Source organism: Scomber scombrus, chromosome 19, assembly GCF_963691925.1.
Source record: "Scomber scombrus chromosome 19, fScoSco1.1, whole genome shotgun sequence".
In the NCBI taxonomy this organism is placed as follows: domain Eukaryota; kingdom Metazoa; phylum Chordata; class Actinopteri; order Scombriformes; family Scombridae; genus Scomber; species Scomber scombrus.
This window is the reverse complement of record NC_084988.1, coordinates 4915332-4936851: the sequence shown is the minus strand read 5'-3', so window position 1 is coordinate 4936851 and position 21520 is coordinate 4915332. Positions and strand designations below refer to the sequence as shown.

The window sequence follows — 21520 nt, the reverse complement described above, 5'->3', positions numbered from 1 at the left end:
AATAGAGAATACAAGTCTCAGTACATGTATGTTTTTTGCCCCCACAACAACAAAATTGTGCATGTTTAATAAGATCAACTGTTTCATATTGCTAATTCCTGAAGCAGCTATAACTGCCTCTCTATAATAAATCTTCAATTCCTAAAACATATTTGAAATATTATTTTAAAGAAATTCTGTACTTGTAATAAAGTTTTTTCAGTTTTTTTATTACCGGTATTCGTTCTTCAATGTTCAGCTCTCGAGGCCGGGGTAGAGGTGGTGGTGTCGACATTTTGGAGGTCCAGTAAGGGACGTAATTATCGACCTCTAAGCTGACAACAGAAGAAGCTCCGATGGAAGTCCCCAGTTTAACTCCACTGTTGTAGCTATCTAGGGAACTCGAGGGCATCAAATCTGCATCAAAAGAAACATCACTGAACTGGCCGAGGTTCAAGTGAGGCGCAGGTTGAACTGTGGCGCTCGGCTGCTGACGGCTGTCGTCCTGAGTCTGACTCTTCTGCTCTTTTCCTGTAGCCCTCTCTGTGTGTTGTTTCTGGGCTGACATGACAACCGTGCTGATAGAGGAGTGGGACTGTGACCTGCCAAAGGGGGAAGCAGAGGGTTGCGTTGCAGACCCATTGTTATCCCTGTCACTGGGGGCACTGCCAACTGCCTCCCCTCGTCTTGGAGACTGAACTGCGGAGGAGTTCTGTGTTACACTTTGGTTGGCAGCACTTGCGCCAGGAGGCTGATGTGAACTCCTTACCTGCTGAGTCAGGATGTGATTGAGGGTGTCGGATACTGCATCGCAAGCTTTCTTTTTAGGAGAGACGCCAGAAAATCCTTGCAGAGCCAAGCTATCAAACAGCGACGTCTTGCCTGAACTCTGATTTTCCCTCCAAGCATCTACTTTCTGCATATAATTGAGACTCGGGAGAGAGTGGACTTTTGCAGAGGTGGGTTCACTTTGACGCTGATCTGCTGTGTCAGGGCGAGAGGTAGCAGTCACAGGAGGAGCTGGCTCTGAAGAGATCCCTGTACCTGATTGATATGAGCTCTCTTTGTTAGACTGTATAGCAGAAAGTTGCCCTAATGTAGCTTTGACACTGGATTTGGAAGGTGCTTTAAAAACCCCTGGAGTGGACTGGGACTGTGGAAGGAAGCCCAGGTAGGACCCATCGATCCCTGTTTGGTTGCCTGAGGACCACAGGTTGTGAACTCTATGACCCCGTTCTATACCTGTGGAAAACGCCCCTGTCCACGGCGCGCCACCCAGATTTGTTTTAGCCACACTTGGCTTGCACTCCGAGGTCTCCGTGGGATACGGTGTGAGTGGTTCACCAGGTGTAGGTGCAGCACTTTTCGGTGGTTGTCTTTTAAATTGAGCTTCACAGCTGTTTCCCCTCTCTGTCTCGGATAGCAGCTCTCTACGTAACTCTTCACTGCTGTTATCAGGTTGAGTGCTGCGGGAGCCCATAGTGATGTTACTGACCTCACATGACAGCGTTCGGGATTGATCAAGTTTTTGTGTTTGCTGCTGAGGAAGAGAAGCTTCGCCTGGAGGACCTTCTCTTGTAACGGTGTAGTGTTCAATGTTTGTTTTGCTAACTTTGGTGCTTTTAGACTGTTTGCCAAAAGAGGCACCTCTCTTTACAGAGGTCTCAGAGGTGGAGGATAAAGCGCTGCTGCTGCCGCTCGGCATGCCGATGTCTCTCTGAAGGATGTCCAGAAGATGCTGGGCAGGGACGCTCTTACTCAGAAAGAAGGTGTCATCTTCAGGAGCCTCTTCCACTAGCTTGTTTGGAGGGTCAGATGGTGTCTCCGAATCCGTCTCTTTGCTACCTGCGTTATCTCTGAACGGTGTCCCCTGCCCTTCATTAACAGCGGTACTCTGTGGGGAGCGAACCATTTCTCCTCGTTTGCCTTCGTCGTGTGGTGACAAACTGTTTTGGGACAGAGAGCTTATGCTACCAGTTTCTTCTTCAGACAGGATAGTTGCTTGGGCCAAAGGGTGTTGGGACAATGAGCCACGATCAGGGGTCTGAGTGGTGCAATCCTGGGGCGGAAAGTGAAACTTCTCTGATGCCATGGAAACATCAGGGTATGCCCTTAAAAAAAGCACATTCAAAATTGAAACTATAAACCTTTGAAATTGTAGAAATATATGTTTACAGAGCTTATAATTGACTTTCATCTGATTTTTTCTTACCTTAATGGAGCAAATTCCATGTCACTTTGTTGGAATAAAGAATATTCAGTTGAGTTGTGGTCCACCCCGTAGTTTGTAGGCAGGAGGCAGAGAGCTGGAGACAAGTTGCTGTCCTGAAAGTCTGATGATAAAGTTACAGTATTATAAGCAGACTTTTAACTTAGAACTCAAGTACAGATCCTTTAAATTTAAACCATTACTGCCTGCAACATCCTATATCCTATGAAATCCAATGTGATGCATTATCAAAAATGTGACTTTCCATACCTAAAAAAAAAAAAGTGATATTGCTGAACCATGATTTCTAATGACACACCTTCTTGTGCAACATCTAATCATATTCAACATTTCAAAATACTAATGAAAGGGTGAAAGTCAGCGTTTTATTAAACGTTAATACCTAGCTGCAAAGAGTTTCCTGCCGGCTGCTGAAGCCCCCAGCCGACTGTTGTCATCCTGGACTGCCTCTGGTCCTGGATCTGACTTTGAGCTCCCACCTGGTTTACGGTTTGTCCAGCAGACTCACTCATATCTTCATCTGCTGGCAAATGAGGAGACGCCATCCGCCCCTGTGAAACAAAACACCAAATAAAGTAACACACTGAGGAAAAGAACAACAACTCTATGGTGGTTTACAGCTTGCATTTACAACTCTGGAGCCCTTTTTGATTATGGTAAAAGTTAAATAATTGAAAATATCTTGCACCTCCAATCTTTTAGTCAAACACACCACTGTTCTCACTTATTTTTGCTCGCCATTCACAATCAAGTCTTTTGATCTTCCTGTTGATGTCAAAATCGAGATAATTGACTTGCAACATTATTCAGATTTTAATGACACATTTTTATCAGTTTACCAGGGTAACCCCAAACTGACAGTCCTGTCTGCAATAATGTTGTACGTTTGGGACAATGTATCTTTCTTAAGGCATCTCAGGCCATTCATCTGATTTGTGAATAGATGGTTTATTATAGTAAAGTCATCATATATTTTATGTTTTATTTATAGGTTATTATGCAGTGGATTTTAGTGGTCTAGCCCACATGAGATCAAATATATCTGTATGTGGCTCTAAAACTAGTTTGACATCCCTTATCTAGCCCATAAGGAGCTCTGTTAGGGACTGAAGACTAGCAGACTTCTTGGACAGCTGTCAAATGCAGCTAAAGGAGTAATTCACTTACATATGACCCACCTTTACAGCAGTGTTTAAGTTACTTTTCCACGAAGGAGTTAAGCTGCATTACCTACACATTAACACACTAATGCTATAACGATATCACCCTTAAAATCGGAGAAATATATAGATAACTATAGAAAAGTTGGCAATGTGCAACAGGTTAGTATGAGTTTAGCGAGACACATGACTTTAGTATTGTGTATAATCTAACGTAAATTAGCAAATGAGTACCGGTCTAATGCCCTATATATCGCCACTGACAAAGCTCTTGAGTTTAAAGGGAGTAACTTTAACCATTTGTTAGTCAGTAAATAAATTAACCAGTTAACAACATGGCTTAGCAGTTAGCATGTAGCTAGCAGCTGACTGTCGCTGTGTGTGAACTTTGAACCACGTTTACTTGGTTTTAAAATGACGTGAAACAAACATGTTGCAAAAAAGAGTAATTTTAACAGCAGGATAAAGTTATTACTAGCTCAATAAAATACCTCTGAATGGTCCATGTTGTTGTTGTCTGTCCGCCTGCAGCTCGTATCCAAGGACCGTTGCTAGGAGATGTAGGTGAGAAGAAACCGGAAATTCGGGAGGGATAGAGGGCGGGAGAATGGATTTGAACATAAACAAAGATCGTCTATTGCACAGAAGAAAAAAGATCGTCTATTGTACAAATTCTCACTAGGGTTAAAAAAAAAAAAGAAGCAGAAACTAATTCAGGAGCAAAGATATAAGAACTAGAGGTGTGAAGATTAATTGATAGTTGCCAAGCATTAAATTAATTGACGACCATTTACAAGCTGTTAAAGACTCTCTTGTACAGACTGGCATTTCTGGGCTTCTGCTGCTTTTTGTTATTTTATTTATTGTTTAATGTTTCATCTTTTAATGCTTGATTATTTTATTGTGTTTTTGTGTATGTTATTCTGTTAATATTGTATTGTGCAAAGCCCCTTTTAAATTCGGTTTTGAAAGGTGCTATAGAAATAAACTTTAGTATTTAATATATATCACTAATTTCAATTCAGCTGTGCAATATACACACATATTCTTTAATCTGTGAAATAACAATATCATCTGTGGTAAATTACCACTCAATACCACTATTACTCATGTAAATAATGTCAGGATTATATTATTTTTTTATTTGTTCTTTGTACTTAATTAATTTATTGTTCTTTTTTTATTTTTATTGCTGCTCTTTTATTTTACTGTCCACTTGCTGCTGTAATAATGCACATTTCACCATTTTTGTTGGACTAATAAAGGAATATCTTATCTTATATTTGTGCCGTACGTCACATGATCTTTTGCAATATTATTCTGTGCAATATGCTACACTTTGAAGCACTTTTTGTACTTGTGTGTTGTCATGTATGTTTTGTTTTTCTGTGCTTATTATTAATTGTTATATATGTGCAGCACCTGGCACTTTTAGCCCATGAAAAATTTCCTTTGGGACAATAAAGTTCATCTAATCTAATTATCTTATGTCAATATTTAACAGCCTTACAAATTTGTAAATTTGCATATTAAAAAAACAGTGTATCAGCTGCTACATTATTTCCAATTTTTGTATATTATATAGAATATATATATATAGAAAGTCTTTATTGTCATTGTACAAAGCACAACGAAATTGAGATGCTGTCTTTAAAGTGCAGAAACAAAAATAAATAAATAATTGCCATTATTTAATGCAGTTTAGTGCATTTATGGCTTTAGCGTAAAAGCTGTTTTGAAATCTATTTGTGCGTACTCTCAATGTCCTGTACTGTTTGCCTGAGGGCAGCAGCTCAAAGAGCGAGTGTCCTGGGTGAGATGAGTCCCTGAGAATATGGCGAGCTTTCCTGGGGGTCACATAAAGAAAAGTCCACATACAAGAAATGTAATCATGTTTATAGGTTTTTTTTATTATAGCTGTACATGTAAAAGAAAGAGTCAAAATTGACCCTGAACAGCATTTAAGGACTGACTCACACTCCAGCCCAGTAGGTGGAGGTAAATGCATCTGTAAGCTTTAAAAATAATAACAATAAAAAAAAATTTCACTAAAAGAGGAAGAAGACAGAAGCAGCAGCAGAAGAAGAAGGAAACACAGCAGTACAAAGCTCATGGCTGGAAAGGAAAGAAGGAAGTAAAACGTCGCATTGGACAAAAAAAAAAAATCAATCTTCTAACCAGATCCAGAGCAGACATTGTTAAACACACAGACACAGGACAGCAGCAGAAAAAGGAAATACATTATCACCATGCCGAGAAAGAAAGAAGTAGTGCCAGGTAAGCTTTAAAACAAGTGGATTCATTGTTGTATTATCTGCTTCCTTAGCCTCTTCATTGCTAAGTTTCACATACTGAGAGTTTGACCCACATTATTAATCAGATGTTTTAGCTTCGTGGCTAAAAGGAGCTAACGTGGTGACGTTTACCGTAATACACCCCTCTCCCCTCCCTCCCTCCCGCTGCAGACTTGTTTACCGTAATACCCCCTCCTCCCCTCTGCAGACTTTGAATATTACTTTATGGTATTATTGCACTCATTGGTTTTTTTAACAGCATCTTCTTTTTTTTCACAGTGTCCACAGTCTCTACAGTAGCCACGGTTTCTACCAAAGGGCATGGAGCTCCTCGCAGATTTAAAGAAAACTCGAGGATAATGCGCGCACACGTGAGTATGATTCAGGTTAAAAAGGAGACACACACCTTTTGTGTTATTGTTGTGTCAAAACGGGTTTTTCCGGTTTATACTGTGCTGCTGATAACAGGACAGCAGTTTCATGACACATTAAGTAACTGTATGCATGAGCTGCCCAATAAATATCAACTGGAGGCATCATTTATTATTAAAATGAAGAAAAATTAAAATCTCACTCACACACAAGTCAAACATACATACACACTACCTACATACATGTATTGCACATTGTAAGAATAAATAAGAATATTGCACATCATAGCACAGGATTGTAAATATTCTTATTTATTCTTACAATGTGCAATATTGTACTTTTTAAAGAAGTGCAATACAAGCAGCATCTGTCTGTATATGTAGGCACTAAGTACTGTGTATTAGAGCCCGACCAATACTGGATTTTAGGGGTAGATACCGATATTAAGGAGTAAAAGAAAGCTGTTAAATGTTAAATTTATTCATCAAACACTTGTGACGATGATTTATAATGAAGGGTGATATTTTACAGTTTGACAATAAACTTTATTGTTTGAAAGGAAATCAATGCACTGAAACAGGAAACTTCACTGTGAGTTTAATAATAACTAACTAAATAACAAAAAAAATGTACATAAACATTTAATTTGAATTAAGAAAAAGGATCAAATATATATTAAATGCTGCTCACATCATTTAAAAAAGTATCAGCACATATCGGACAACATATTCGCAGATAGTGATATTTCTGATTGGCCCATATCGGCCGATAATATCAGCTGATTGATATATCAGTCAGGCTCTACTGTGTGTGTATCTTTGACTTTTGTGTCTGTTTGTGAGATTTTAACTTAAATTTAAATGTTTCTTTTTTCTCAGTGTTTCCCACCGAAGTTTTAGAGACTATGGTCTCTCACCTCATTTTGAACCTGTAAGGGCATCCGGGGACATGCTCCCCTCCCCCGAAGAACAATCAAATGCTCTCTAAGAGCAAAATGAAGAGGTTATATCTATACAACATGTTGTGCTCTAAACAATATTGTGCTTTAGTAATTTAACTGCTGGTATGAATGGTGATGACTCAGCAAAACAGTCACACCCACAAAGCATGGGAAAGAAATCTTACCGGTTCATAAATGTTCCAAACAAACCATCAAAACAAGACTAATGCTCAGGTTTAAATCTCAACCAGTGGTCTGCAACCTTTACTATCATGAGAGACATTTTTTAAATTCCCAGTGGCGATTAGTGTGTCAGGGCACTTTAGTCATTTTATACAATAATTATAATTAGCTATGAATTATTTTTTTTTTAAAGACACAAAACAACAACAAAAAACATGTATATATTAAACTTGAATTAAGAAAAACGATCAACTATACATATATAACTTTTAAAATAAAAAAACAACATTGGCACATATCGGACAATTTGCCAATACTGATATATCAGTGATAGGACCATATATCGGTCTGGCTGAAATCTTATCTATACTGTGTGTGTGTGTGTGTGTGTGTGTCTTTTAAATCGACTGAATTGTTGATAACTATATCCTAAAAACAGAATCGAGGGTGACATCTACAATATCAATATATATATATTAACTGCAGATGAGTACCAAAACATAATGCATGAAGAAACACATTATATCAGTAACTAGTTAATACTTTTAATGGTTGCATCTTAACTTTCTGATCGTTTCTTCTTTTCAGGAATCGATGGTGGATATAATAAATGGGCGTCATTCTACAAGCTCTTTCCTGGATGTCTTTACCTCTGGCTTATTAGGTAAGGCTTTTTAACTAAAAATCTGTTATTATGAAGTGACGATGAAGAGATGAAGCCTGAAGATGAAGCATCACTCAGTATTATTTGATTTAAAAACATTGAAACAAAGTAGATTAGTTAACCACTTCTCACTCTGACTGTATAAATGCATAAAGTTGAAATGTTTTATTCCTCAGATGTTGAATGTCAGACAGATTGATGACATGTTAAAACAAATTCAGTTACTGAATCCTTCTGTGGATCCTTTGTCTTTTGTAAATACTTGTTACGCCTGCAGCTGAGGGCAGGAAATCTGGAGCAGGAGAGATCATGGAGGTGATAAACTCATATCCTCAAATTACTTTACGCACCTCAAGCACAGCTGATTTCCCCTCTAGCTGGCAAGTCTTTGGTTGTGGGCTGTTGAGGAATCTGCTGGTCTAGTGCAAGGTTTCCACTTACAGGTTTATAAAAAAGGGAACAGCTAAAGTAACAGTGAGGTCATAAGATTCATATTCTGGTATGTGACTAGTACACTTCATCAGCTCTAGCTTTTCACTGGTTTGGGTCGTCCTTGTTTTTAGAGCTACGATGGGAGCTAAAATATCTGGATCAGTGACAAGTAAGGGCTGGCAAGATGAGCAATTCAAAAATATCTTTAAAAAACTGTCTTAAATGCAGCATCAGGTTTGTTAAAATGTACATTTTGTATTTTTGTTGGTTTTATGTCATTTTGAAATTATGTTTGCACTATTTTTTTTAACCAAAAGTTAGATTGAATGCTGCTGAAAATGTCAAACTAATGATAAATATTAAATATTTTATCCACCTACAGTGTATTTAAGTGTACTTATACAAATAATTACTACAAAAACGGAAATTCCTGATCTCCATGATTCCCCAGAGTAAATGTAATATTTAGAACAATTGTATTTCATTACCTTTATTTAATATAAAAAGTTATAATGTGAGATCATGCCAGACTAGTTGATATGGTGTTATATTGAGAATTTACTGTTTTTAATCAAGTTGAATTATTTGGTACAACGTTTTTATGGTTACACCACTTAGACATTTTTGCCATAATCCTTTTATATATTCTCTCAAAATGGTTTAAAAGCAGACATTATATACATTTAACCCCTTTTTTAAATTTGACTAAACCACATGGACATAAAAACAACATTTTTGATTTCTACATGAGTGTTCAGAGAATCACTTTTGTTTTCGGTTGTCTAACCAAAGATGGCGTCCTATTTAATGTTGTTTAATGTCTGTTTTTTTTTATGAGTCATTTCCAAGACATTATGAGAAGTGTTTTAATGGAAGTCTTTAGCAATGGTACATTTCTCATGAACACAATCAAAACAGTGAAGCGAAGAGGAAGTGGGATGGGATGTGATTCACTTCCAGATAAAAAAAGAAGCTCTGCCTCTGTTCATGTAACTAACAGATCCGTACATGTTGGAGAGATTACAGTTCAGCACCTCGAAAAGATGAAACAAATGAGAATTACGATAAATGAATGGAAGCTTTTTGTGTTTTTGTCACATCTTGCAGGTTTAGATCTTTTTAGAGGCCTTGACGAAGAGCTGGAACATGATCTCGTTTATACTGATGATGAAGACGACGAAGATCAGTTTTATCCACCAATTGCTGGTGACAAGGTTTTAGAGCCACATCCAAGAATTAAACAGCTCCCTGATGCGGTACTACACTTTTATGTCATTTTAAGTAAAGAAGTTACTCAATTTAAAAGGGACCTATTATGCTTTTCCTAATTTTCAGACGTGTATATAAAGTTAACTGCTCCACTAACATTTTTCCATTGTTTTGGGGGTCGTCACACTGAGATAAATAATGATGATAAATAAACAGTTTTTTACTCTAATGGAGTCCAAAAATAAACATTTAGAGATTAAAATTAGTATAATAGGTCCTCTTTAATAATTAATATTTATCCTCAATACACAATCAAATGTGTGAAGAGTTTCTTGAGCATTGGTTAACACACTGATTTCCTTTTTTTTTTTTTTCTTTTTTTTTTTTTAGGAAGCTGACAAACAAACAGAAGAGGAACGACGTAAAGACAGGAACAAGCGTAAGAAAATGGTCAGTGTTGACATTATTTATATGTAATATAAAGCAGAAAACATGGGGAGGGAAACACTGGTTGGTTTTTAATTGTATGCATCTCAAAGCACACTTTTTTCTTTCTATCAACAGCGTAAAAAAGAGAAAAAGCGCGAGAAAAAGGAGAACGCAGTTAAAGACATTTTACCTGTAAGTCTTGTTTTTACTAATATTAATGTGAATTACAATGAATCGTCTGGAAATAACTAAAATAACTTTTTTTAAACATGATTATTTGTAATATGATTTTATAATTTCAGGAGGAAGAACAAAACAAGTCTGACTCCTCAGAAAATCAAGAAGAAAACCCTATAATTGAAAGTAACACAGAAGCAAGTGAATCTCCCGAAGATGGTAAATCTCAAAATGAATCAGAGGTCTCTGAATGTGACGAGAGCAGCAAGAAAAATAAAGAAGAAAGTGTTGAGGAGATGAATAAAGAAGAAGAAGAAGAAGATGGGGAGCAAAAGGTTAGTGGAGGATTTTATATTTCAGTTTATGTCACGTTGTTAAGCAACGTGTCTCTTTTAATGAAATGAGGAACTTGAAGGATATTCTGTCTTCAGTCATTTTAATAGCTGTGACCTAATCTGTGCAATGTGACTTTATGCTGAAGAGAGAGTTTGTTAAATAGCTTTGGAAAATATTTTGAAGTGAAGCCAGAAAAATGGTTCAGCCTGGTTTCACAACATGATGCTGGAAGCAGCTGTGGACAACTGCTGAGTTACAAAAAAACATTTTAGGCACTGAGCACACGTTTGCTGTTTGCTGACTGTTTCTGGAATAATTGAGACGAACATACTCACACATTTGATTGTTCAATGATGACACATCGCTTAGTTTAACGCTGCATATGAAGAGAGTTCTGTTGGTGGGATTAACTGCTGCAGAGACATTGTTAGTAAGGGGATGAAAACCGACCCACAAGCTCAGTGTATATATATAATTTTATGAGGTACTAACTTTAGAAGCTTCTGGTGCTCGAGCACAAAGAGCAAAGATGGAAGAAACATACAAATTCTTCAGAGTGCAGCTCAGAAAGCCTGAATGTTTGCAGGGCCTAGGTTACATTTTCTTGTAATACTTAAAGTTGGTTGAAATGAGTAATTTCCTTTTTGCTCTAAATAGATGTAGCACATTTCTGATTCATTATTATTATTATTATTATTATTATTATTATTATTATTATCATCATTATTTATTTATTTATTTATTTTCTGGAGGAGAGTGATGATGTTTATTGGTGAGCTATGGGACGGTTGTAGGGATTGTTTATTGTTTTTTTTGGTGGTTTGTGACTACAGACTATCAACATATGTACATAATCATATGCATTTTTATTCTATTGACTATATAATTTATGCAAGTTGTACGTGTACTGTCTGGTTGCATGTGTAGCCTCGGTCACAAAAATCAAAAACAAATTTTAGGGACACGTCATGCCTTTTATTAAATAGGGTTAGTAGAGAGACATGAGAGTAATGAAGAGGGAGACACTGTAAAGGTCCCAGACTGGATTTGAACCAGTGACGCTGCATGTCATAGTCCATAAGCCTATTTTATTAGCATCTGTTCATGTTACAGTATTTGCTGAATCACATATTGCTGCCTGTTCTTCATCATCATTTTGGGAATGACGTGACAATTCTCTAAAAAAACAACCACTCCCTGTCTCATTATTCTCAACAGGATTTGAATTTAAATAATGCTACTAATGCTGAATCGGCGCCTGAAGAAAAACATAACCAGACGCCTGTGACGAAGACAAAAGAAGAAAAAACAGAATTACAGGAGGTTCAGCAGCCCAAAGAAGAAAAACCAAAAGTTTTGGAAGAACCTAAAGTTCAGAAAAAGCAAGAGAAACAGGAAACCATTAAAGAGGTGGGATTACTTTGACCCTTACATACTGTTCATAATCTGATAATTCACAGTATCCCCTTATAATTAGTCTCTATACATCATTTTCATTTCAGAGGGTTTATTCTTTAGTTTTTACACTTTTTATTAATAGAGAAAAAATTACAATCACATGATTTAATGGTCCAACTTTACAAAACACTGAAGAACATATGCTCTCGGTGAATGACATTAAATGTGAATTTTTGATTTATTTATTTATTTGTAATAAATGAGTCAAACACTCAACAAAAATGTATATTGGCTGAATAAAAATATTTCTTCTTCACTCAAATTTTAAAATGGTATGAAATACTTGGTAGAAGCCTGATATCTTTTATCACAGATAGTGTTTTAAATTATTTTCAGATTAGAAACTATTTTCCTATCTCTGTATATTTCTGTGTGAATCTGCTTGTATAATTACTGGTTGAAAATTATATTGAAATGAAATTATACTGAATGAAATTATAACATAAAGTCACATATTCATATTCAGTGTTACATTTAGAGCTCAGCATGTTTCACAGAATAATAAAATAACTCTAATTTGAAACAGAAAACAGTGGATCTCACTGCAGAAGAATATGCAAAAAAAAGTAGAGAGCTGGCAGGTAAGGGATTTGTCCTTTTCTTTTTTTCCCCCCATCACCATCTTTGCATGGAGACTTTGATGTAAAAAAAGAAAAAGAAAAGGTGAAAGTACTAAAGCTACTGTCCATCTTCCTTCCAGGTATTGGAAATCGTTTGGCCGCCTCGGGACAGTACAGACCGGCAGTCAAATGCTTTACCGACGCCATTAAATACAACCCAACAGAATTTAAGTAAGAACCTGAACTAAACTGACTCAAGCGTACTTTTACATTAAAGCACCCGGCGGCACTGACTATTAATGACAGTGAATGATGTTTTCTCTGTGCTTTTAGATTATTTGGAAATCGGTCCCTCTGCTATGAAAGGATGCAGCAGTACGATAACGCTCTGAGGGATGCTGACCTGGCACTCTCCATGTCGCCAAACTGGGTGAAAGGCTTATTTAGGAAAGGGAAAGCTCTCTGCGGGCTCAAGGTAAATCACTGCTTCTGTATCTCAGTTAACTTTTCTTATACTCTGCTTTTCTCTCTTTATGTTGCATCCGGTGTGACATTTAAAAAAAGATACTTAAAACTCTAAAATGTGTAAGATTGTCAGGAAATACTGAAATTAAATGTAACATTAAAGCAAAATAATAAAGGTTAAAGTGTTTTATTAAAATCATTACTTATTGCCTTTGATTTCTTCTTCTGCAGAAATACTACGAGGCCTCGCTGGTCTATAAGGAGGTGCTGAACCTGGACAGTACGAGCCAGGAAGCCTCGCAGGAGCTGAAACGAGCACAGACGTTGCACCTCATGGTAGGAAGAGCTCTTAAATAACTGGGGGGGGGGGAGAGGGGTTACCGATAGTGAAAACATGACAGTTGCTAACCACAGAGGCTGAGTAGAAAACACTCACAGCTGGTATGAAACCTGCTGGTGGTGACTTGTTGTCGGCTCTAAATGAAAGTATGTAGGTAACATTTGATTTCGGATGTTCATAGCACGATGTCAAAAAAACTGATTCCCTGTTTAACTTGAGTTTCATACACAGTAGTTTCAGATTGTGTTTCATGCTGAGTTCATTTCATATCAGAATTATCGTAAAAATGACATTCTGACTTTTAAATAGTATCAAGTCAACATCTGAGTCATAATCTAGATTAGGAAACTCAGATTTTTATAAAAGCTCCAATATCTGACTTGACATTTCATACTAAGGAATTGTCTATCTCATAAGCCAAAGTGAGATTAAACCCACACTGACACACAGATATGGCGTTACTTTGTCAATGTGCTGTATTTGTAACCCTCACTCCACTGACTCTGAGTTGACAGATGATGTTGCCATGGTAACACTTAATTTGTAAACATGGGAATCTTTGCATCCATCCATCCGAAAAGATCTGAACACAATAATACACAAAATGTTTCTTCTTTTCTTCTCATTTGGGAGTTTGAGGTGCTCGTAGGCCTCTGAGATATTTAGTTATGTCACAGTCACAGCAGGAAAAGCACTAGCAGATTTAAATTTAGCTTCAGTTTCAGAATCCTGGTTTCAACCTCGGCCTGGTTTTAACATGTGATCTGTATCTGGGTTTATAGCCTGGATAATGACATCTGACCAATGAGTCATTTAAACCTGATATTAAAATATGTTGCAATCAGCTCTCAATGTGCAAATTAGCTGGGCAGAGCTGGCAGACTTATCAACAGACATGGCGTGTCCCACGTCAAGGAAACTGCTGACACGATATGGACGTCATTCATTTCCACATCACTCCTTTGTGATTGAATACGTCTAGCTGCTCCTGCTAGTTGCAAGACTTGCTATAGCCGGCAGGAAGAGGCGGGGCTAGGTCACCTTTCAACTTACTGGGATGATTTTTTTTTTTCTCCAAATGTGGTCTGGTTGATCTAATCACATTGCTTCCTGAGTGCATTAATGCCTGCAATAAAATGTGTTCCAGATAATCCAGATTACATATCAACATACAAAGCAGGTCATCTTCCATTGAGACACTTGAATAAAGCAGATCCATCATTATTAAATGTTATTAGTAATGCCTAATAACGCCTTTTCCTACTATGACCAGTCAAAATGTCTGCTGTGAGGCTGTAAACCAAGTAAGAGTAGAGTATCGGTTTAATGTCTGTATGTTGGTATCATGTCAGCTCATGAGGTTGTCTTTTCTTTTTAGGAAATGGGCTTCTCCTGGGCGCAGAGCTCTGAGGCCTTGAAGACTCACGCCACGCTAGAGGCAGCTGTCGAAACGCTGTCTGCCACTGAGACTGGTCGGGCTATTCGAAGTAAAGATGACTCAACGTTTCTCAAAGTTATAAATTCTTTTTCAGTGATGTTTGTGTATTTTGGATTCTCACACCATTGGTCGGCTGTTTTCAGTGGCCGCTGCCAGCAGAGAGAAGATGGAGCAGCTGATGGTGCAGCAGGAAGAAGGCACCGAGGAGGAGGGAGAGTGGATCGTCTACGCACCACAACCAAACCGTCCCAGAGCGCAGCAGATCAAAGAGTCGGACAGTTTGGACCAAAGCAGGTCGAAATCTGAGTCGCCGACCCCTCTATCAAGGACCGCTGGGAAACCGTAAGTTCACATGTGTATTTTTACATGGACTAAGCATTGATTTTACATATGACATTCTCAGATTTTCAGTAATTTTGTGTCTCTGAAGATTTTAAATTGCAGCACTTACTGAATTTAATGTTAATACAAGACCGGATGTTTGTGCATGATTTTGATTGGGGCTGCAAACTAAGGATTATTTTCATTATTGATTAATCTGCCAACTCTTTTAATATTTTTTTCTATAAATTGTCAAAAATTGGTTATAATTTTCCAGAGTCAAATGTCGGGTTTGTCTGACTAATAGTCAAAAAACCAAGAACAGATTTTTTAAAACTCTCTTTTCCTCTATAAAGGGAGCTTTTCCCCATTTGGGTGGGATCCTTGGCACCTGCCGTCACCTACGCGACGCTGCACGAGCTCTTCAGCAGGTGAAGTACCAACGTCTGACCTCCTTCACTCCTCTCAGCCTGTTCTCATTCAGCACTTCATCAGAATCAGATGTTCTCCAGTAAATAAAGGATAGAAATAATTTTCAAAAAGGGGCAATCTTAAGAGTATAGAATAAAACGTCAGAAAGCAGAAAGATTTAATGTATCTAACAGCTTTGGTTTTTAGATCCATCAAATATTTAAGATAAAACAAACACACACAGAAGATTGATGCCGTGTTCTTGGGGTTTAACCATCAGACAGCTGCTAAGTGTGTCAACTTGAGTGTACTATACTATGTTTTTATGTGTATTTGCTCTTACTGACTCCAGGCTATGAGGCTTATCGCCCTGCAGGGATATTAAACATTTAATTGAGTTTCTTCAGCTCTATGCACATGTACTCACACACTAATTTTCTCTCTCTTAGAGCCGGGACGGTCTACAGCATTAAGATGCTGCTGGAGCACCAGTGTGCCTTCGTGAACTACACCAAGAAAGAAGACTGCGACACAGCCATCAAGTGTATCAATGTATGTGTCCGTTTATTTTTAATGTTATATTTTTAGGTATTTAGCTGATGTTGGAAGTTTGATGTTAAAATAAGCTTAAATATCTGCATTTCTGGAATTATTGGTTCATGAAGTACACAGAATATAACTATTTTGTGTCATGTCATATCTAGATTGTGCACACTGCTCTCTGCTCCCACACTGTTTCTCTAATTTGCTGTACAATATTTCTATTATTTCGATTTGTGTGATGGAAACGTTGCACAGTAGCAGGAAATGAAACAGCAGGGGAGTTTTTTTTGGATGTGCCTAGTTTTTCTTTTTGTGCCATGTCTTGTTGTAAACAGTAATCTTCATCTAGGGAGTGGCATGAGCTGGTTGAAAGGCATGTTACTCAGTCACTATCAGCAGTAAAGTGTTAATTATACTGAAAATATCTTCAGCTGGAGCCAAAGTTACAGGCTGCAAAAGTAGAGCGATTTAATTCACAGAGAAATTTAAAATATTCCTTTTTAAAGAAATGAAAAAGTAGTTCAGAGTTTTTTTTTCAGTAATAAGTCAGAATAGTCATGATCACATCCACAAAACAGGAAGTTGGAAAATAATCAGAAACCTATTTTAATTGTTCATTACTAAAGAAATGACTAATTACTGCAGCTTTTTTCCACTCTTGGAATAGCAATTTTTAACCGGGAACCAACCATTATTTTTTCCCACCAAACCATATGAGTCAGGTCTGATGTAAATATTATCATTTGTTTTGAGCTTCTCTCATTTTCCAGGCGGTGTGATTCTCCAGTGCAGTTATGTTTGTGCCAAATTGATGCAAAAAAACCCCCACTAAACCACAAATTTACAGTGATTTTTGTAATATGCACTTGTCTGGTTACATTACCTGCTGAGGAAAACCAGTCAAACATAAATGATTAATGTTTTCAAGTCATGATCAATAAGTAGTGACTCTGTGTAGCTTAAAAAATATACAGTGTTATGGGACCAGTTTCGGTCAGAAGTTTAAGAAAACAGTTTCAGTTTCAGATTAGTACCCCTTTTATCCACGGAGTACATGAAAAGTGACAGAAATAGACAAAAGTGACTAATATGTTCTGTTTCCTCCTCAGGGAATGGTGGTAGAAGGCGCTCCTCTGTCAGTGCGATACCCCAATAAAATACCCGTTGGACTGGGAATGTCCAAATGGGCTGCCACTGAACCCTGCTCCTCACGCCCTACGTAAGAACACGCTTCCTTTTTCTCCTCTGTAATGATCTCTTCAAATCTGTGTTTCTCATTAATTGAATATTTAGCACATATTGGATCAGCTTTCCATCATAAAAGAACAGATAGAAGTTGACAGAAACTAACTCAGCAGATATAAACCGTAAACACTGATTTGAGAGCCTTCGAAGGTAATTTGAGCTCTAAGTGTTCGGTCTGTGTTGTTGCACAATTTCACAAACAGGTTAGGTCTTGGACAACAGCCTGATTTGATGTAACTGAGCAATCAGCTGGCACACCTGGTGTTTATTAACTGTTGTCTCCCTGCCACCCCCAACAGCTCATAATGAAAAGGTTTAAAGTGAAACTGGCAGCTTGAAAAGAACTGCTTAGTGTAACTTTCCTCTTATAGGTGGTTACACATTTTAATTTAGAGACATTTTACTCATATCTTCAAGTGTAAAATGGTTAAAAACCCTAGAAAAGAGAGGAGGGAAACTAACTTGATTCACCTCACCCACTGACTCATCGGGTTTTATTGTAGTTTCAATGAATCACAGTGGATGTGTAATATGTGACTAGTAGTTAACTTAGTTAATTTTGAACTCAGATGACAACACTCTTCTTGATTGCTCTTTAAAACCTGCTCAAAAAACACAAGTCTAACTTCAACAAAACATATAAAGAATTAGTGTTACATTTTCTGTTCACACTAGTTAGTTTGCTTGTTTGTTACCATCATTTTGAGCCAAAAAGTAATTTAATGCTGATGGATATATGGATGGAATTTAAAATACCAAATCCCTTTTTTTTGTTGCAGCGTTTACAAGAAGGAGTGCTTCTTCTGGAGGACCACGGGCTGCACGAGGCACGACTGCACCTACAGACACATCCCAGAGCACAAAAATATCGACAAGGATAAATTCACCAGTAAACTGCCGACAAATCACATGTAGAAAAACAGGGGGAAAAAATTATATGATGAATAATAAGCATGCAGCGATTCCTCTGAAATTTGATGAGGTGGTGGAGCCCAAACCAGACGGCTTCTCATTCAACTAAGTTTTGGTTTCTGTGATGCTTCCTGTTATGGTTCTGTTTGCAGTAGAGTAACGCTGTTTGGATTTCACATTTCGTGTCATGTTTGGACATTTGAGCACCATGATGGCCCACCACTTGTATAAATACAAAGGTCACACAAGATTACATCATAGTCTACTATATTATTATTGATTTAATGTGCCTTTTTATACAGTGGACACCTTAAATATGTTTTGTGATCTAATCTGTTTTAAAGATTGTGTTGAAACACTTAATCTTTTAAATTGTTGCATTGCATCATTTTAAATTGATTTAACAGATTTTTCTTCTGTTTCTCAGTCACCACTAGGTGGCAGCAGTGTATGTTTTCCCCTTTTCTTCAGGGCGGTTTCTGCTTTTATTTTAAAGGCTGTGATTCATTAGTAGTTAAGCCAAAGGCACTTTTAACGTGCTATGTTTAATTTTGAGTTTGTGCTTTGAAATCAGGTTGCTAGGAAGTGTTAAAGGTGTGTGTGTGTGGGGGGGGGGAAGGTATGTTAAAGGTGCGGAGGGACTAATGGCTCAGTTTAATACTTGTGTAAATATTTAAAATGTAGTCAAGTCCGGTCTGTTGGAGAATGTGTTAAAAGTTTATTCTTGTTTGGACACAAACGGTCATGCAGTAAGTGCCTTTTAGTAGCACTGTGGTATCTTTATTTCACACCCAGATGGAGATTTAAGCTTCAACTTTGTTTCATAACTGTAACATCATAAACGTTAATATATATACAGTGCATGACCAAAGAGTTTGTGTAGGAGGAACATTATAAATGAGCGTTGATATGACTCACTACAAAGAATAATAAAGTCAGCCCTGATGATGAGCAGAATAAGGCTAAAGCTTGATCTGTGAGTGGGATTACCGAGGCCTGAGCGTGCATCCCGGTGTAATTTGAGATATCACTCGAAGGTCAGAGGAAGCCGTGACTTGAAGATGAGAGACCCAGAGGTTTTGGGCTGTCCCGCCACATAAACACCAGATTAATCTTGTTGCAGCTGTGTATCCTGTTGCAGTGTCCTTGAATGAGACACTGACGCCGGTTAAAGAAGAGCATCCTTTCTTTCTGTCTTGTTTTTTTTTTTTTGAGTATAAGTTAAATGCCTGAAAGTAACTATTGTCCCTGAGATTTTATCTAAAGCGAGGTTCTTCTAAGCCTAAAATGCCTCCCTTCAATCTACCCGACTGTCTCCTCGCTGTTAATGTGGGAGGGATTTGTGTTAGATCCCTCTTTTGCTGATTTCCAGCTGGTTTGTTATTTGACTCGAGGTCACATTTGCGACTCCGGTTATGCAATGTTTGGGGTGTGAATTACTAAACCTTCCCTAAGAGCTGAATAATTACCGAAAAACGAGGTTGGAGTGGTAAAAAAAAGTAATTTAAGCTGTGAAAAGTGCTTAGTTTTGAATTTACAGTCAGAGCAGCTGTACTAGTGGGCATTAATTGGCTGATGGTGGCATACCTCACAAAGCCCTTCTGATCTGTGTGAGATTTCAGAGCATGAAAGGCCTGTAATACTAATACCATGAACTCTGTTTGAACCCATAGGCAGCACTAGGACATGCGGTTGATACATGACTAACTTGCAAAATGGGTCCATATTTAATCTTATTGGTCCGCTCAGCTTTGCATTACTAGAATCTTGTTGAAATGCAGATAAAGACTGATAAGAGGTTAGGGTTCACACACCGGCAGGAATCAACATCCCGCCACTCCAGGCTGCTGCGGACAAAGCAAAGCCAATCCCTTACTTAACTAAAGCAAACAGCAGGAAGATTAAGTGCATCTTGTTAAAAGGCTGCAGAGCTTTTAACAGATTTCTCTTTTTTTTTTCCTTCCCCCCTTTCCCTCCCAACAAGAAGAAAAACAAGAAAAAAAACATAGTAACAGAAAGTCAACCAGCAGAAATGTCACATAGCTCTCTCTTTCTCACTCTTGGCTTTTAAATGTGCGTATATGCAGCAAAATCCTCCTGAAGCCACATAAGAGAAGTTTTCAGTTGAAGTAATTGAATGCGGTGCTTTTAGCGAGGGATACATAATGTAATTTTTATTCTAATTCTGTGGTTTCTCTCCGCTGGTAAATAAACTATTGATGTGACATGAGGGAGAAGCTGACTCACGCTGTATATCAACAGACTGATTTGCTTCTCAGGAAGCTAAAATAAATGCTCCACTGCAGCTCTGCAGCTGCTCAGCTTACAGGCTCCGCTCTGAGTTCATAACCCTCCCGGTAGGGCTGCTGCTGTTTGCTTGGCCTCTTGAAAAGAATGACACTTCAAACATGTCGGTGTGTATATTTTGGAGCAACACACTTCAGTTTTTTCCTGAGTTTTCTTAGATTAGGGAAACAACATATCGAGTATCTTCAAATTTTAAATGTCAAGATTTTTGTTCTTTAGAAATGTTTCTACCAGAAATTCAATCTAGAAGTTTTAAAAAGTGACTCATAACGTGCTTTAATTCAAAATGTGGATAATTTTGCATCAAACTAAGTGTGATAACCGAGATTAACAAGATGTTTTTAATGGCAGACTCACACAATAGAGGGGGGGGAGCGTTTGGTTAACTGCAGCCTCTTCCCAACGCTTGCTGGATCCCTTTGTTGCTCTGTGAAATGAATACAGTAATTGTCACAATGAGGAATTGACCTTCGCGTTAATCTAGACAGAGGCCCCCTTAACAAGTTAAAATAGCGCAAACCCAATTAGGGAATTGATTGTGTGCTTTCATTTTCCTCATTTGCATCAGGATCATATAGAGAAGATAAATTAATGTCTAGTCTTTTGTTCACACTGTCATGCCTGGATGTGGAGTATCTATGGCTAAGAAATGGGCAAGAGGAAAAGGTCTTTTGTGTATCCTTGATGAACACATCTCTGATAATCCGCCGTAGGCCTTAAACAGAGACCTACGGAAGATTAAACAGTCCACGTTCACCTAATACTGCTGTATGTTGAGATAGTCTTGTGGATGATTCAGAGGACAATATCAGTGCTTTGACATGCTGCTCATTCACAACCATTTAGTGGAGATGTATTCTATTTCCAATCATATTCAAATGTATATTAAAGGTGAATTCATTTCACTGTGGTATAACTGAACTTGTACAGAAAATGAAGTTTCTTCTGTAAGTGGTTGCCTGGAAAGAAGGAAACACATCTAAAAAATCAAAGACAATCTCTCACAACAGAGTAATATTAAGATTAAAATCATTATATTTAAATTAAAACCTATAAAAACACTGTTATAATCTGTATTTACTTCCTTCTGCACATAAAGTATGTCCAGTTAAAGT

At 37.6% G+C, this 21520-nt stretch overlaps 2 protein-coding genes across 2 annotated transcripts in view; one reads left to right on the top strand and one right to left on the bottom strand.

The window, feature by feature from the left end:
• alms1 (ALMS1 centrosome and basal body associated protein) overlaps window positions 1–5565 on the bottom strand; it is a 17667-nt gene extending 12102 nt beyond the window's left edge. The window contains exons 1-5 of the mRNA XM_062440825.1: window positions 5548–5565; window positions 3861–3920; window positions 2592–2760; window positions 2192–2312; window positions 215–2090 (exon numbers count right to left, since the gene is read on the bottom strand). Of these exons, the coding sequence (XP_062296809.1) occupies window positions 215–2090; window positions 2192–2312; window positions 2592–2760; window positions 3861–3920; window positions 5548–5565 (2244 nt within the window). The remainder of the gene's footprint in view (window positions 1–214; window positions 2091–2191; window positions 2313–2591; window positions 2761–3860; window positions 3921–5547) is intronic.
• On the top strand, window positions 5441–21520 carry LOC134000981 (RNA polymerase II-associated protein 3-like). Its single transcript, XM_062440510.1, has 18 exons — window positions 5441–5646; window positions 5943–6034; window positions 7747–7822; window positions 9362–9510; window positions 9854–9913; window positions 10028–10084; window positions 10195–10404; window positions 11624–11815; window positions 12390–12444; window positions 12564–12654; window positions 12757–12898; window positions 13120–13224; window positions 14607–14715; window positions 14810–15008; window positions 15344–15418; window positions 15848–15950; window positions 17051–17160; window positions 17966–21520. The coding sequence occupies exons 1-18, from the start codon at window positions 5619–5621 to the stop codon at window positions 18099–18101; spliced, it is 1989 nt and encodes a 662-aa protein (XP_062296494.1). The 5' UTR covers window positions 5441–5618; the 3' UTR covers window positions 18102–21520.

Bases quoted from the DNA above. Each gene is read 5' to 3' on its own strand.
- LOC134000981 (XM_062440510.1), top strand. From the start codon at position 5,619: ATGCCGAGAAAGAAAGAAGTAGTGCCAG. The intron at 7,823-9,361 runs GTAAGGCTTTTT...CACATCTTGCAG, and splicing joins CTTTACCTCTGGCTTATTAG to GTTTAGATCTTTTTAGAGGC. The intron at 13,225-14,606 runs GTAGGAAGAGCT...TTTTCTTTTTAG, and splicing joins CACAGACGTTGCACCTCATG to GAAATGGGCTTCTCCTGGGC.